General features: G+C 36.6%; 1 protein-coding gene across 18 annotated transcripts in view; it reads left to right on the forward strand.

Moving 5' to 3' along the window:
- LOC105214821 (serine-rich adhesin for platelets) overlaps nt 1–13,563 on the forward strand; it is a 69,540-nt gene that overhangs the window by 50,772 nt on the left and 5,205 nt on the right. For 17 of the 18 annotated variants that reach the window (XM_054226720.1, XM_054226718.1, XM_054226723.1 and 14 more), the window contains 5 exons: nt 9,767–12,242; nt 12,313–12,574; nt 12,646–12,856; nt 12,923–13,163; nt 13,257–13,506. In XM_054226720.1, the coding sequence (XP_054082695.1) occupies nt 9,767–12,242; nt 12,313–12,574; nt 12,646–12,856; nt 12,923–13,163; nt 13,257–13,506 (3,440 nt within the window). Of the gene's footprint in view, nt 1–389; nt 2,514–9,766; nt 12,243–12,312; nt 12,575–12,645; nt 12,857–12,922; nt 13,164–13,256; nt 13,507–13,563 lie in introns of those variants that run through there. The other variant, XM_011188480.3, reaches the window with a different exon arrangement.

Raw genomic sequence — 13,563 nt, forward strand, 5'->3', positions numbered from 1 at the left:
ATTTTCATTTCGTTCAATTACGTGTACTTTTCCCCCGTTTATTTGTGAGCCTTGCTCTGGCACTGCCCGCTCCTTCCGCATTTCAAGCGATGTGCCAGCCATCCATCCTTGCCATTGCTGCTGCTCACCAGCAGCATTTTATGCGAGCAAATCCATACGTACCTACATATAAAAATATATTTATTTATTTATATGGATGTATGTGTGTGTGTTGCATACATACATATAAATGATTCCATGCCACATTTATGCCACCCGTGTGCTCTTTCAGTTCGATTACCGCTGCTAGCAGCGTGCGGCTTGGTTGCTCCGCCGCTAGTGCCTTTGCCACACTTCTCACTACACACACACACATACAGTGTGTTGCTTTGCTTTGAGTTTACTTTGTCGTTGTCTCTGCTTCGGTCTCTGTCTCGAGTCTCGGGCCTCCGTTTTGCTTTGCTTTGTGCTTATCTATCTCTTCGCGTACCATGCATACTACATTGAATTTGGTTTAGCGTGAGTCGCCCTGCTGCTGCTCATTATTTGTTTGAGCGTCGTCGTGTAAAGTTGTAAAAAGAATTTCAAATCGTACCTCTCTTTGTCAACGTCGGTTAGCGCGCGCTGGAGAGCACCAAACCATGCACGTTTCATACGCTACTCAATACAAAACAAAATAAATTAATTAATAACAATAAATAATTAAAAAAGAAATTGATAAATATTCGCGAAAACCATAAAAATTATAAAAATTAGTGCATAAAAGAAATTTGTTTGTGAAAGAAGAAGAAGCAGCATCAAATTTGCGTTTAGTGTCCAAAGATGTGTCAAGTATTGCATTCGTATGCGGTGTATAGGTGTAGCAAATGAAGAAAGAGCACACATAGATACAAACATACATACGTACGTACGTATAAAGTTATAAGCAAAGCAAAAGGCATATAAGTAAACAAAAGTAAAAAGAAAAGCATTAAACCCAAACTAAACGACAAGATGTATTGACGCTTAAACTAAATCATCAACGTCCGTTGTCACCATAGTTGAAGTTGTTGCCGCCGCCGTCAACGACACCAACACCAACACACCGTCACCAGAGCGTCTCCGTCTTCATTTCCGTCTCTCTGTTAGTGTCGCGCTATTGCCGAAGTCGTCGTCGAGATTCGAAGTTGTGCCCATAGTCGTCTTCGATTTCTGTGTGTGTGTGTTTTTAATTTTTTGTTGTTGTACTCATACTCGTACCACTCGCTAGTTCGCTCGCTCGCGTTATTTTATATTGTACATAATCATTATAATTATTATTATTATTAGTTGTCGTCGTTATTGGTTTTCGTTGATATTGGTTTGGCTAGTGATGTGCTGCTCTGTGTTGTTGTTGCCACATTTGTGATTACGTTTGAAAGCACTAAAAATATACATATATGCAAATAATCAAGCAAGCAAAATACCGAAGCAAATCAACGCCAATTTAAAGAATAACAACAACAACAAAAACAAAAAATAAGCAATAAAGAGACAAACATTAAGCAAAAGGCACAAGACTATATCTATCTACTACGTAGGCAAACAAGTAAGGCAAGCAAGCAAGCAGGCAACAAAAGAAGAAACACTTACGAATAACAACAGGAAAATTTTTTTTGTACATTCATACAAGCGCATACAATATTTATTCATACAAATACATATAGATATGTATAATATGGCCGTACATATGCTGTGAGTGCCTCTCGTCTTTGACGTCGAATAAATGATTTATAAGTAATTAGTGCAAAGATGAAGTGGTGGAGAGTGTAGTGTTTTAATACAAACGTACGTATGTACACCTAAACATACATGCATACATACATACATGCTTACATATGTACATATGCGATATTTATTATAATGCAAATTAATGTGTGCACACACATGTATTCGAAGTAAAAAGTTCAATTTAATTCAATGATCATTATTGTGCTGAGGCTTTAAGCTGTTGTTTGGTGCGCTGCTATACTCGCTATCTACTAATTACGAAAAAAGTATACAAGAAAAAATCATTAAATTAAAAAATTGAAAATTAAGAAAAAAAAACGTGTATTGTGAAATAAATTTGTGTGTTAACTAAAATTTCAACGACCTCGCACACACACACACACATTCACACACGCATATAGTTGTATGCTTTCTCCAATGAATTGTGTGTTTAATTGACGCAACTTCTAACGCTGGTCTGCTGGAGGTGGTGGTGTACACCCTATACCCCCCACCCTGCGCCTAGCACTTCTAAACGCTTCGCCATGGAAGTTATCAAGCCGATGGATTTTAGCAGTTTTTCTGCATTCTGCGAACATTTGGATAAATCAACGAAAAAAGCTGCAAACACCACTAACACAGCGGCTACAGCCACAGTAACGGCTACAACAACACCCCTAATACAGGCGACAACAACAGCGAACGGTGTGGCTGGTGCGTCGTCTGCATTAGCTACAACGCCGCCGCCACCCCCGTTTGCCAATCTCGTTAACGGCAACGCCAATAACTATCATCAGTATATCGAGGTACTAAACGAGTATGATTGTAGTCAAGTACATAAAAATGTAATTAAATTTGTAGCGTGTTGGCAGCAAATGTTTTTTTTTTGTTTAAAATGAATTGTATTACACAAGATTTTGAAAATGTCAAAATCAAATAACACAAATCATCTTTTAAGTCTTAGGGTTACCACTTTGGTTTTAATTAAACTAAAATGTAGTAGTGGAACTTGTAGGCAGTTGTGCGGGTGCTGAAATATCGATAAATTTAGGTTATACATTTTGATATTTTTATTTTAATTTCATTATTATTATTGTTGCAGTGTTTGGATTAAAGTAAGGGCAGTCAGATTGCATCAACAGTTAATTAAACGATAAACAATTGTATCAATTCTTTCGCAATAATAATACTATTTTTTATTAATATAGTACCGCATTGCTCTCCTTCAACTCTTGACCTCAGCATGAACTATATTCAATCACATTTGATCTCCTAATAAACACAAAGAACCACATCCAAATTATAACGTGCATAATCGATATTTATTCAATTCGTTGATAAGTAATCTATACACTTAATAAATGCTTTTAAGTAGCACTTGTCAGTCTGTCGATCTGCCTAATTGCGGCATTGAAAATTGATGTTATCCTCAGTTCCAAGTAGGTGAAGTCTACGAAAAAGTTTAGACTCGCATATGAGCAGTGGGAATACATTGGCACTTACTTACTTTGTTTTGCTCTTATACTTCGCTAGGAAATTTTGATAAGAACACATTTTAATTACGTTGAAGAGCAAGCAAAAAGTATTATAATATGTGTATATTTCTTGCATAGAAACGTACAAAAACTTGTTTTAAGTAACGCTGGATATGTCGTATTTTTTAATTCTATATTGCGCTCATTGTGAAGCTACCGTAATTGGTCGATAGGCGGTGCTGCATTCAATTTACACCGGAAGTGTTTCATTAAACTGATTGTAGGGTGTACGAATTTTCAATTAATATGGTAACCTACAATTGACTTGTTTTCTTTTCTGCGTAGATCTTGTCTTTTTATATAGAAACAATTGTGCGTTACACCTAGTAATCGTAAAACAGTTGCAATATTGCGTACGTGTTATCAATATTATTAAATATTCTATCTACTACCACGAAGAAGTTAGAATTATAGCATACTCATCTCAGATCTTAACTCATTATATTTGTGAATATTTGTTTCAAGCTCAATTCTTGCTTCATTAACATTCAAATATACAAGCTTTATCTAATTAAGTAATAGTTGGCATTTTTGCGTATCTTTTCTGCCCATTAAAACTTGACTGAAAAAAATGAAATGCGTGTACAAAATGTATTCGTAACAGGCCGCGTTCATTGAACTGCCGCTCTCGTCATGAAGCTATGCTATGAAGATTGTAGTTTTGTTGTTTGGAATGTTTTTCTCCAATTGTCTTGTTACGTTATTTCGATTCTCCCCGTGTATTTCTTTTTACATTCCTTATTTTCACTCTCGATAATTATTGGTGTATTTTTAAATAATTTTATTTGTGCTATAAAGTATATTTGTGTATGTGTGTGTGTGAAGCATTAAGTATTCAGCAAAGACAGCAATTCGATGAAGTTGTTTATATGTATGTGTGTGTGAATGTGTGTTTATTGTTATCGATTGATTTATTCTTTAAATTGTGTGTAATTTATTGCCTATCCCTTTTAGGGTATCATAAACTATAAATATAATGTATTATTTATGATTATTCCTAATTGACACGGTATCATATTATTAGTGTGCAAATGTTCATTACAAATTATTAAAATAATTAATGTGGTTTGTGTACATTAAATGTAAAATTTGAAAGTTGCTGAATGAAATCAGTTTAAAATATTTTCATATTTATTTGTTAATGTCGTTATAATAATTTTAATATTTATTAATTAATTTACATTATTTTCGCGTGAATTTTGCTACAACATACAAGTACAGTAGAACTTCCCTAACTCGAATCACCATAATCCATAAGAAACTTCGAGTTATGGAAGATAATTTGAATGAAATTTGCTTCTATTGCCAGTTCAGGAGTTCGAGTTATGGAGAACTTCGAGTTATATAAATTCGAGTTATGGAAGTCTAACTGTATATAAACATTTTGGGAATATTCTGGTGTCCCTGCTGTGAAATTAACTAGTAAATCCTCTAGCTATTATGAACAGCTTACCATAATTTTTCTACAGAAGCAACTAGTCCTTTTTAGCATCTCAAAAGTGTACACAAAAGTTAAATTGTTGATCAGAAGGAACCTAGTTTCCAACGACTTTAATTAAGGAATGTTCCATAGTAGATCTATATATGAATCTAGATTCATTATGACCAAATCATTGCGTTTAAAAATGTAAGTCAAAGCCTTTTTTCAATATTGGTACAAATCTGTTATTTTTCCAACTAGTTAATACTCAGCTTGAACATTGACTTTGTTTTCTTGGATTGATCCCACTCCGTTTCAGGAAGAAGATAATTTTTTTATTTTTTGTATATAAATTCATCACTCGATAAAGTGGTATAATCCCATGTTTGAAAGACAATTCTATATCATTATGTTTCCTTGTCCAAACTTAATAGGCCTTTGACAATACCTCGTATCTAACTGCCGATTCTCATTCCATTGGTGTTATCTAAGCTCTCACTTGTAGAGAATTTATTTTTTTATTGCAATTTTTAAAATTGTTAATATTTTTTTTTTCAATAATTCGCGATATTCGATATTTTCTTAAGCTGTTAGTGTCTTCTGATTAATCTGTACTATTTTAAAATTTTTCTTCCGCTTAAATTAAAACTTGGCAACCCTATTTGATTTTTTTTTTGGATATTCTATTAATCTATAAGAATTTGATACAAAGTGAGACATTTGAAATGTCTTTATAATACTAAATTAAATACGTAGAAACTCCACGCAATATTTTCATAGCATAAAATTACTAATTTTTCAAATTTATTAATAACTTTTCCTATTTTAAATGCTATATCTATTTTTATCCATATAAGGATACATTCATACAAATTTATATATTCAATATTCCAAATGTTATCTTTAGCAATTCACTACTATTGATTAATAATAACAACAATTTCACACAAACATGTGAAACGGTGTAATTATTGCATTAAATACTAATTCAAATGCATTTCAAAACTGTCGATACTACATAGTACACACCTCTACATATAATACATATCTACGAGTGCTACTCATACACTATATAGTACTTAATATGTATGTGGATTGCATTTGGCTTGTGTCTCCAGTACCAAATATTACCACTAATAATAACCTTAATCAATTGCATAGCATTGTAGTTGTTGTTGTGGGTGATTCTAGTGCTTATAAATCCATTGTATACGGTATATTATATGGACATATGCGCTATATAATAAAAATACATATATGCATATTTATATGTGCGAGTATATGTGAATGCATTTTAATAATCATTTATTTAGTATGTAGTAGTTAGTTTGTGCAAGGAAGACTCTTTACATGCGATATTCGTTCGTGTGCCGTGAGTTATGAGTACCGTGTGATGCGCTTTGTTGTAGTGTACCCCCTTTTCGGCGTTTTCTACTTGCAACGTTTATACGTTTGTATACTTCCTTCAACACACATGCCACATATATGTATTCCATGTGTGTGGAATATACTTTCATATGCAATTGGCCTCACAGGATTCATTTGTGTATTTATTTTATAAGCAAAGCGTCCACTGTCATGCTTGCATATCCATAGTCGTACGTACCTATAACAAAGAAATTAGGGGTGTAAAATGGTTTTTACTTTTATTTATTATTTTCCATACAAACTTACAACGCTTTCGATGTACTCGCATTTATCCAAGCTTACATACACACATTCATTCATACATATATAGCGAAGCGCATACATTTTATTCGCTCACCATCATTATAATACCACCTTCATCTCCATACACCCATACATACAGATATCGCTACGTGTATTTTGTTCTATTTCATTTCATTTCTATTCAGTTTTTATTTTTATTTTTCGTCGCTTGAATTTCTTCCTCCTTTTGCGCTACTGTCACTTGGATTGTGACGTCTCGACTCTCACAGTAACGGCTGTGGCTCCGACTGCCGTTGCTTGGACCGTTTTCACACAGGCAATTTTTGTCGCGGCAATTCTTAGTTTTATAGGAGAGGGGGCGACGAAGAGACGAGAATTTCTCTCTCTCTCGCTTCCCTTGGTCGCCCCCTCTCCTATAAAACTAAGAATTGCCGCGACAAAAATTGCCTGTGTGAAAACGGTCTTTCTTGGTTTTTGCCACTGCTCTTGTTTTTCGGTGGCTCTAATGTTGGTGTTGTTCTTGTCGTTTGTCATTGGTTGTTTAAGATACCTACTCGACTCAACGCAAACGATTTGCGAATATTTCTCATTAATGGGGGAGGCTGATTGACTACTAGCTACACTAGCTTAGCTAGCTATATAGCGTTGGTTCACATGCGAACTGGGTAATGTTGGGTAGTTTCAAAGCGGGCGCGCGCACCACTTTTGGTGGCTATACGAGTACACTTATCTGTCATACATATTCATGTAGGTATGTTTACACGTGTGTATGTCTGTGTGTGTGTGGTTTCGGTCTGCGTCTATCGTTGTTGTTGTGCGCCTTTTTTTTTTTGATATTTATTTTAATGTGTGCTGCAGAGTAAGTAGCGATTTCATGTGCTCATGAAGACGAAAGGAAAACGATTTTTTCAGTCAATGTGAAACGGAATCCAAATTGAAATTGTGTTTCGTTGTATATTCGTTCGCTTGGTCTCTGCACTAAGATAAGCAGCATTGTATAGGGCGCTCTCATTCGTTCATTTGTTGGATTTAATTGTTGTAGTCTTTAGTCATCAATATATTTTATTTGTTAGCACGTACTTCACGTTTATTTCGTTAGCATGCGAAAGCACATTGCACTAAGCAATTCGAACTTAATTTCGAAAAGTCTTAAGCTGATTTAAAGCGTGAAGCAGCTTATCTTTGCGATTTTTCTTTTTTTGTTAGTGAACTATTTTTGAGGAATTGTTTTGAATCATATTAATTTACATCATAAAACAAATACCTAATTAATTAAATATTTTATGATTTTGAAGAGTGTGATAAACCAGTTCTTTATTAATTCAGTTAGTTATATTAATATTATAATTATCGCATAAACTATAATCGTTTAAATCGTTAATCTTTATATTATTTCACAGTAATGATTTTTGAAATATCTGTTTTAAAATATTGTATATAATCTCAAGTGTCTTCAGACACCTCCCATGATCCGTACGTTTAAAAATAAACATCACGAGACTGACCGCTCACCAAGCTAAACTGCCTTCCTCAAGTTTTTGAAATCAATCCCTTTTAAAGATTTTCCATTTCTCCAGAAAATAACTCTGTTTCTCTTTTTGGAGAACTCTATAAGGCAATAAAGTCAGTTTCTAGTTAATTCAAAACAAATTTTTGGATGATGAAAAGTTTCTTTCACTTAAAAAGTAGATTAAAACTTATGATCCGGATATTCAAGTATCCGAGTATTCGTATAAAAAATAGTTGGACATATAGGATATATTCTTATTATTATTCAAGAAAAGAATCATATTGTCTTTTGTCACTTAAAAAATAGCATAAAACTTGAAGTTGCGGGTACTTGAATATCCGAATATTCATAAAAAAAGTTGAAAATTCGAACCAGCAGTGGATAACCGAATTTTTCCACAAAAGAATTTGATCTGGGTATGCAAAATATCCGGCGTTTATCAACTGCGATTGATAATCCGTATGGATTTCCGCCTATTCGAATAAGCAATATCTAAGATTAGAATATGCGAATATCGATATTTGAATATGTAAATATCTATATAAGATATATAAGTTATGTATGAATGGATATGGGTATTTTTGCATTGTGCTTTCTCTTTTTAGGCTCTTTGAAAGTTTCACATATTTACATATACAAATACTTGCAGCTAGTGTTTCAATTGATCGCTATCGTTATTTCGACATTGTTTTTTTTTATATAATTAAGCAAACAATTGTAACTACTTACTTTGTATATTAACATATAAACACGTCTGAGATAATTATGTATGCCTGTATGTCTTATTGTGTTTTATTTTTACTCATATCACAATTGTTTCAGTTTCTTAGAAATTCATTCGATTCTTGATAAAAGAATGTGCTTGGTTAAAGGGAAATTATTTATTATATAGATAATATAAAATATTTCTTTAATATAATATTTGGTGACAGCATGAAAAAATGTGCATATTTTATGCATTATGAATTTGGTTATGGATTAATTTTAACTTTCATATGTACATATAACCGTTATATATAAAGCACTTAAAATGTGTTTGAAATTTATTATACTAAATATTTCACTTTTTTGTAAATATAAAATAGATTTTCGGGAAATTCGTAAATATTTAGGGTATTCTGCGATTTGAAATGACACAAATGTAACACAAGATTGGCAAATCATTAGTAATTTGGCGGAGAGGGAAAGCTAAAAAGCTTATACAGCAGATTTACTTATAATAATTTCGTATTTTCTTTGAATAAAACCAAGTAAATTCTCTATATTCATGTATAATTTAAGTCATATTCGGTCTAGTCATCAAAATCTGAAGTAAAATCTCTTTTGAGTTTCGAAAATGTTGAAAATTTGGCTAAAAAAAACCGGGTAAATTTTTGTAGTAAAACCATTATTGAGTTTCGAAAATGTCGAAAATTTGGCTACAAATGCGGGATTTGACAAAATAGCATCCTCAGCGACACGTAGCGAGTATTTTTATTTACGATCAGGTTCTAAATGAATATCCACCGTAGATCTTATTGAAATTTATACATTTTTTTTAATCAAAAGATCAAAAATAAAAAAAAAATTGTTTTTGAAATCAAAATTTTAGAAATAATATGTCTCTTAACAATTTCTATAAAAATTATTTGTTACTAAAAATTTTATACTCAGCTTCTTCCTCTTCATCTTCAATTTATATGTTTCTGTTTGTTAAGATTGTAAGATAAGATTTATTAATTAACGAAGGATTTACTAATGCTTTGCACTTCCATAGAATTCCGCTTAAATCATAACAATACCACTTACAATTTACCAACACAACATTTCCGCTTAACACATTTAACATACAAAACACAATCACCTACACACAGCTCACAGTTTTCGCTAAATTTACTTTGACTTATAAAGACTAAACATTTCCTCACTTCGATAATTTTGCAGAAAATGGAGCGTCAAGGCAAAATGGAGTTGGCCGCCAAAGAACGCGAGAGCCAACGTCTACAACAAATACCGAAAAAGTGGAATCGCCGTGAAGAATATGAATTCCTGCGTGTACTCACCGGCTATGGAGTAGATCTGCAGCCACCTACCACGATGGGCATCGTTTTGGCGCCCGACTGGACGAAATTCAAGCAAATGGCGCATTTGGAGCGCAAAAGTGATGAAACTCTAAGCGATTACTACAAAGTATTCATAGCGATGTGCAAACGTAAGGCCGGTGTTAAATTGAATGAAAATGAACGTGGTCTGGAGGGCATCATCGATGAGATCAGTGAAGATCACGCCAAACTCATATTGGAGCGTTTGGACCTGCTGTCGAAATTGCGCGAAGTGGCCAGACATCCACAGTTGGAGGAGCGACTGAAGTTGTGCCAGATGAATGCCGACACACCGGACTGGTGGGAGCCGGGCAAACACGACAAAGAACTGATAGCGGCCGTGTTGAAACATGGTCTCTACCGCTCGGAGACATTCATTTTCAATGATCCGAACTTCAGTTTTGCTGAATCCGAAAAACGTTTCATACGCGAATTAGAGGCACAAATACAACGTTCAATCAAGTTGGAGTCGTTCAATGCTGAACGCTTGCCAGCGTCGATACCGATTGTGAAGGGTGAGATAATTGATTTGGACGATGAATTGCTGACAAAAGACAGTTTGATTAAGAAAGAGCAATTCACACCGGTTAAAACTGAAGTGAAAGCAGAGCCATTGGTAGAAGCTGGCGATAAACTCAGCGCACCTAAAGCCGAGTTAGACACTTCGGCGTCTGAGACTTGTGCGGCTTCAGATGAACAAGTTAGTAAAAACGCCGATGAACACAGTGCACTCAATGAAGAACGCAAATCGAGCGCTGAGCCAGTTAATGAAACGGCGGCTCAAGATGCTGGTAAGGATTTGACTGCAGCTGACAAAGACGCTGATGTGATACATGAAATACCAGATGATGACCCAGAGCCCGAAACTTTGAGCGCACACGATAAATCCGCCGAAGATGTGTCGGCTGACAAGCTTGCGGATGTTGCGACAGCGCCAACTGCCGATGCAGCGTCCAAAGACGAAAGTGAAAAAATGGATGTTGATGAAAATGCGGTCGTCGAAAAAGATGCTGTTATCGCAATCGACGCCGAGGCTGAGCAGTCCAAAGAACTGACTTCACAAGAAGTTGATGGTTCCGCAGCTTCTGAAGAAAGTGCTACAGAGAAATCAGAGGACGCAGAAAAAGCTGAAATAACTCCTTCCGCTGAAATGGAAACAAATGCAGAAACTGATGACGATAAAAAGTCGACTACTTCTGCTACTGAGAGTGAGAAGAATAAAACTGCTGAAAGTGAAGACGTTGTCATTGCACAAGACGACGAAGCAAATAAGGTTGCTGCTGTCACTGCTAATGCAGCTGCTGAAGACGTCAAATCTAAAGTAGATGAACTACCAACCGAAGAGGACAGTGTTAAACCAGTATCAGCCGAAAAATCAAAATCAACAGAAATAATGGATTTGGCCGTAACTGGCTCGGGAGCAACCGATCCCGATGATGAGGAGGTCATGAAAGAAAAAGAAAAAGCTGTTGAAGAAGAGTGCAAGAAGCAAGCTGCTGAATTAAAGGCACGTTTCCCAGATTTAGAGGTTATACAACCCGCTACAGTCAAACAAAAGCAGGATAAACCCAAGTTGGAAATGTGTATGATACGCTGGTTCAAAGACTTCGCGCTCGAACGTCGTATTTCGCACATTGTCATCTGCATTGAGACCAACAAGTGGCCTGTAAATAGAAACTACACCGCATTTGCCGGTTGCAAGGGTCTTGATCTGAATATCTGCCTGCACGAGGCCATACCACATCTTAAAAACATTGAGCGCACAACAACAACGCCCGATGTAATCACCATAACTACCGAACAGGGTGTTACGAAGCAACTGCAAGCATCACAGATGCAACAAGTGGCTGGCACAGTGCCAGCACCAACAGTGCCGGTAACCACTACGCCAGTGGTGAATGCAAATATGGCGGGATTGGGACTGTTACCGCCACCAGCTGCCATTGCTGGCATTAATGGCGCTGGTAAGGGCATTGGTAGTATGGCTGCGCCTCCACTAGACGCCAACAGCATAAATGCAGCAGTTGCGGCTGCCGTTGCAGCAGCTGCCGCTGGTGGCAACAATCCAAATGCCCTTTCAGCGAATACGCTGTCAGCACTATTGCCCGGTATGACGATGACGCCAGCCACCGCAGCAGCGGCGGCAGCCTTGAACAACGTGCCAGGGGTGCCACAGACAGCAAACATGTCGAACACTGTACCATCGCCCCTACCACCTGTCACACAAAGCACGGGCAAGAAACGCAAACGGCATATAGCCATCGATGTGGAGACTGAGCGTGCCAAGCTGCACGCCTTGCTAAATAGTTCGCAAAGCAGTGAGTACAAATGCATGCATTTATATATTTTGAATTGTAAATAACTTTCCGAATTCTATTATTTCACTAGTGGGCCTCAAAGATTGGGAGACTGAAATTGCAAATATGGATCCATTAGCTGCCACGGCGCAGCCATCAGGACGACGTAGCGCGTCGGCTGTATCGCCCGCAGCGCCGGCAGCGACTGCCACCAATATGTCACTGCAACCACCACCTGCGCATCAACATCCATCGTTAGCGCGCCAATCATCTGGACAATTCAGCAAACCGGCCATACCACCACTCAAAACACCACCAACAGCCATGGGTGCACCTATGGACTTGTCCTCAAGGTAAGTTAGAGAGGCTTTAGTTTGAGCGATTAATTGATAACGACTGCATTTTTTTTACTTTTTCTTTATAGTTTGCCACGCATGAACATGACCGACATACTGAAGTCGGCATCTAACGCCTCCGGTGCCATTGATTTGAGTGAAGTACAAGATTTTTCAATGCCTTCAAAGAAATCGTCGACATCACACTTGCAGGCTTCACTAAGTTCCGCATTCCCATCTATGGGTGGCAAGAGCAAACTTGATGACACCCTGAACAAATTAATGAAGAAGAATAATTGCGTAAGTGCAACTCGCTATTAATACATGCTGCAAAACAACAACTTAATTGTTAAATTTAACTTACAGACTATTGAAGAACCAGTTATCGGCAAGGAAAAGAAACGCAAGAAGCTCGATGAAATCGTGTTGGGTCTCTCAGCGGCCAAGGAACAGAAAACCTTCCCTGATCCATCGCTGCCGTCTTCGAAGAAACCGCAAATACCACCAAGCGTATCGGTGACGCCAGCCAGTCTGCCGACTTCGGTATCCAATCAAAATCAACAAAATCAAAAGCCGTTTACTATCACTGTTACGACAGTGCCTGGAAGTGAGTTTGAGTCTCTGAGCCTATTTTTTAGCTTGCTTAAATACCACAAACAAATGCAGTTATTAACGTACAATTATTTTCCCTTTTTTATAGAATCTAAATCTAGCAGCAATTCTTCAATGCCATCGCCAGCGTCTGCGCCCTCATTGTCAAACAGCAATATGCCGTTGATGAGCGGCGGTTTGTCATTGAAAGATATCAATGCCTTTGTCGCACAGACCATGGCTTCGGATCCACAGACATTTCTTAAGCAACAGCAGAAGATGATGCAGTGCTTACCACCGGCGCAACGTAAGGCTTACGAAGCCATGTTCGCCGAAATAGAGCAAGCCATGAAGTTGAGGTTAGTAAATAGCAGTTATTTATTTGTTAAAATTGAAACTATATAATTTATTTCCAT

Source organism: Zeugodacus cucurbitae, chromosome 3 (genome assembly GCF_028554725.1).
Source record: "Zeugodacus cucurbitae isolate PBARC_wt_2022May chromosome 3, idZeuCucr1.2, whole genome shotgun sequence".
Classification (NCBI taxonomy): Eukaryota; Metazoa; Arthropoda; class Insecta; order Diptera; family Tephritidae; genus Zeugodacus; species Zeugodacus cucurbitae.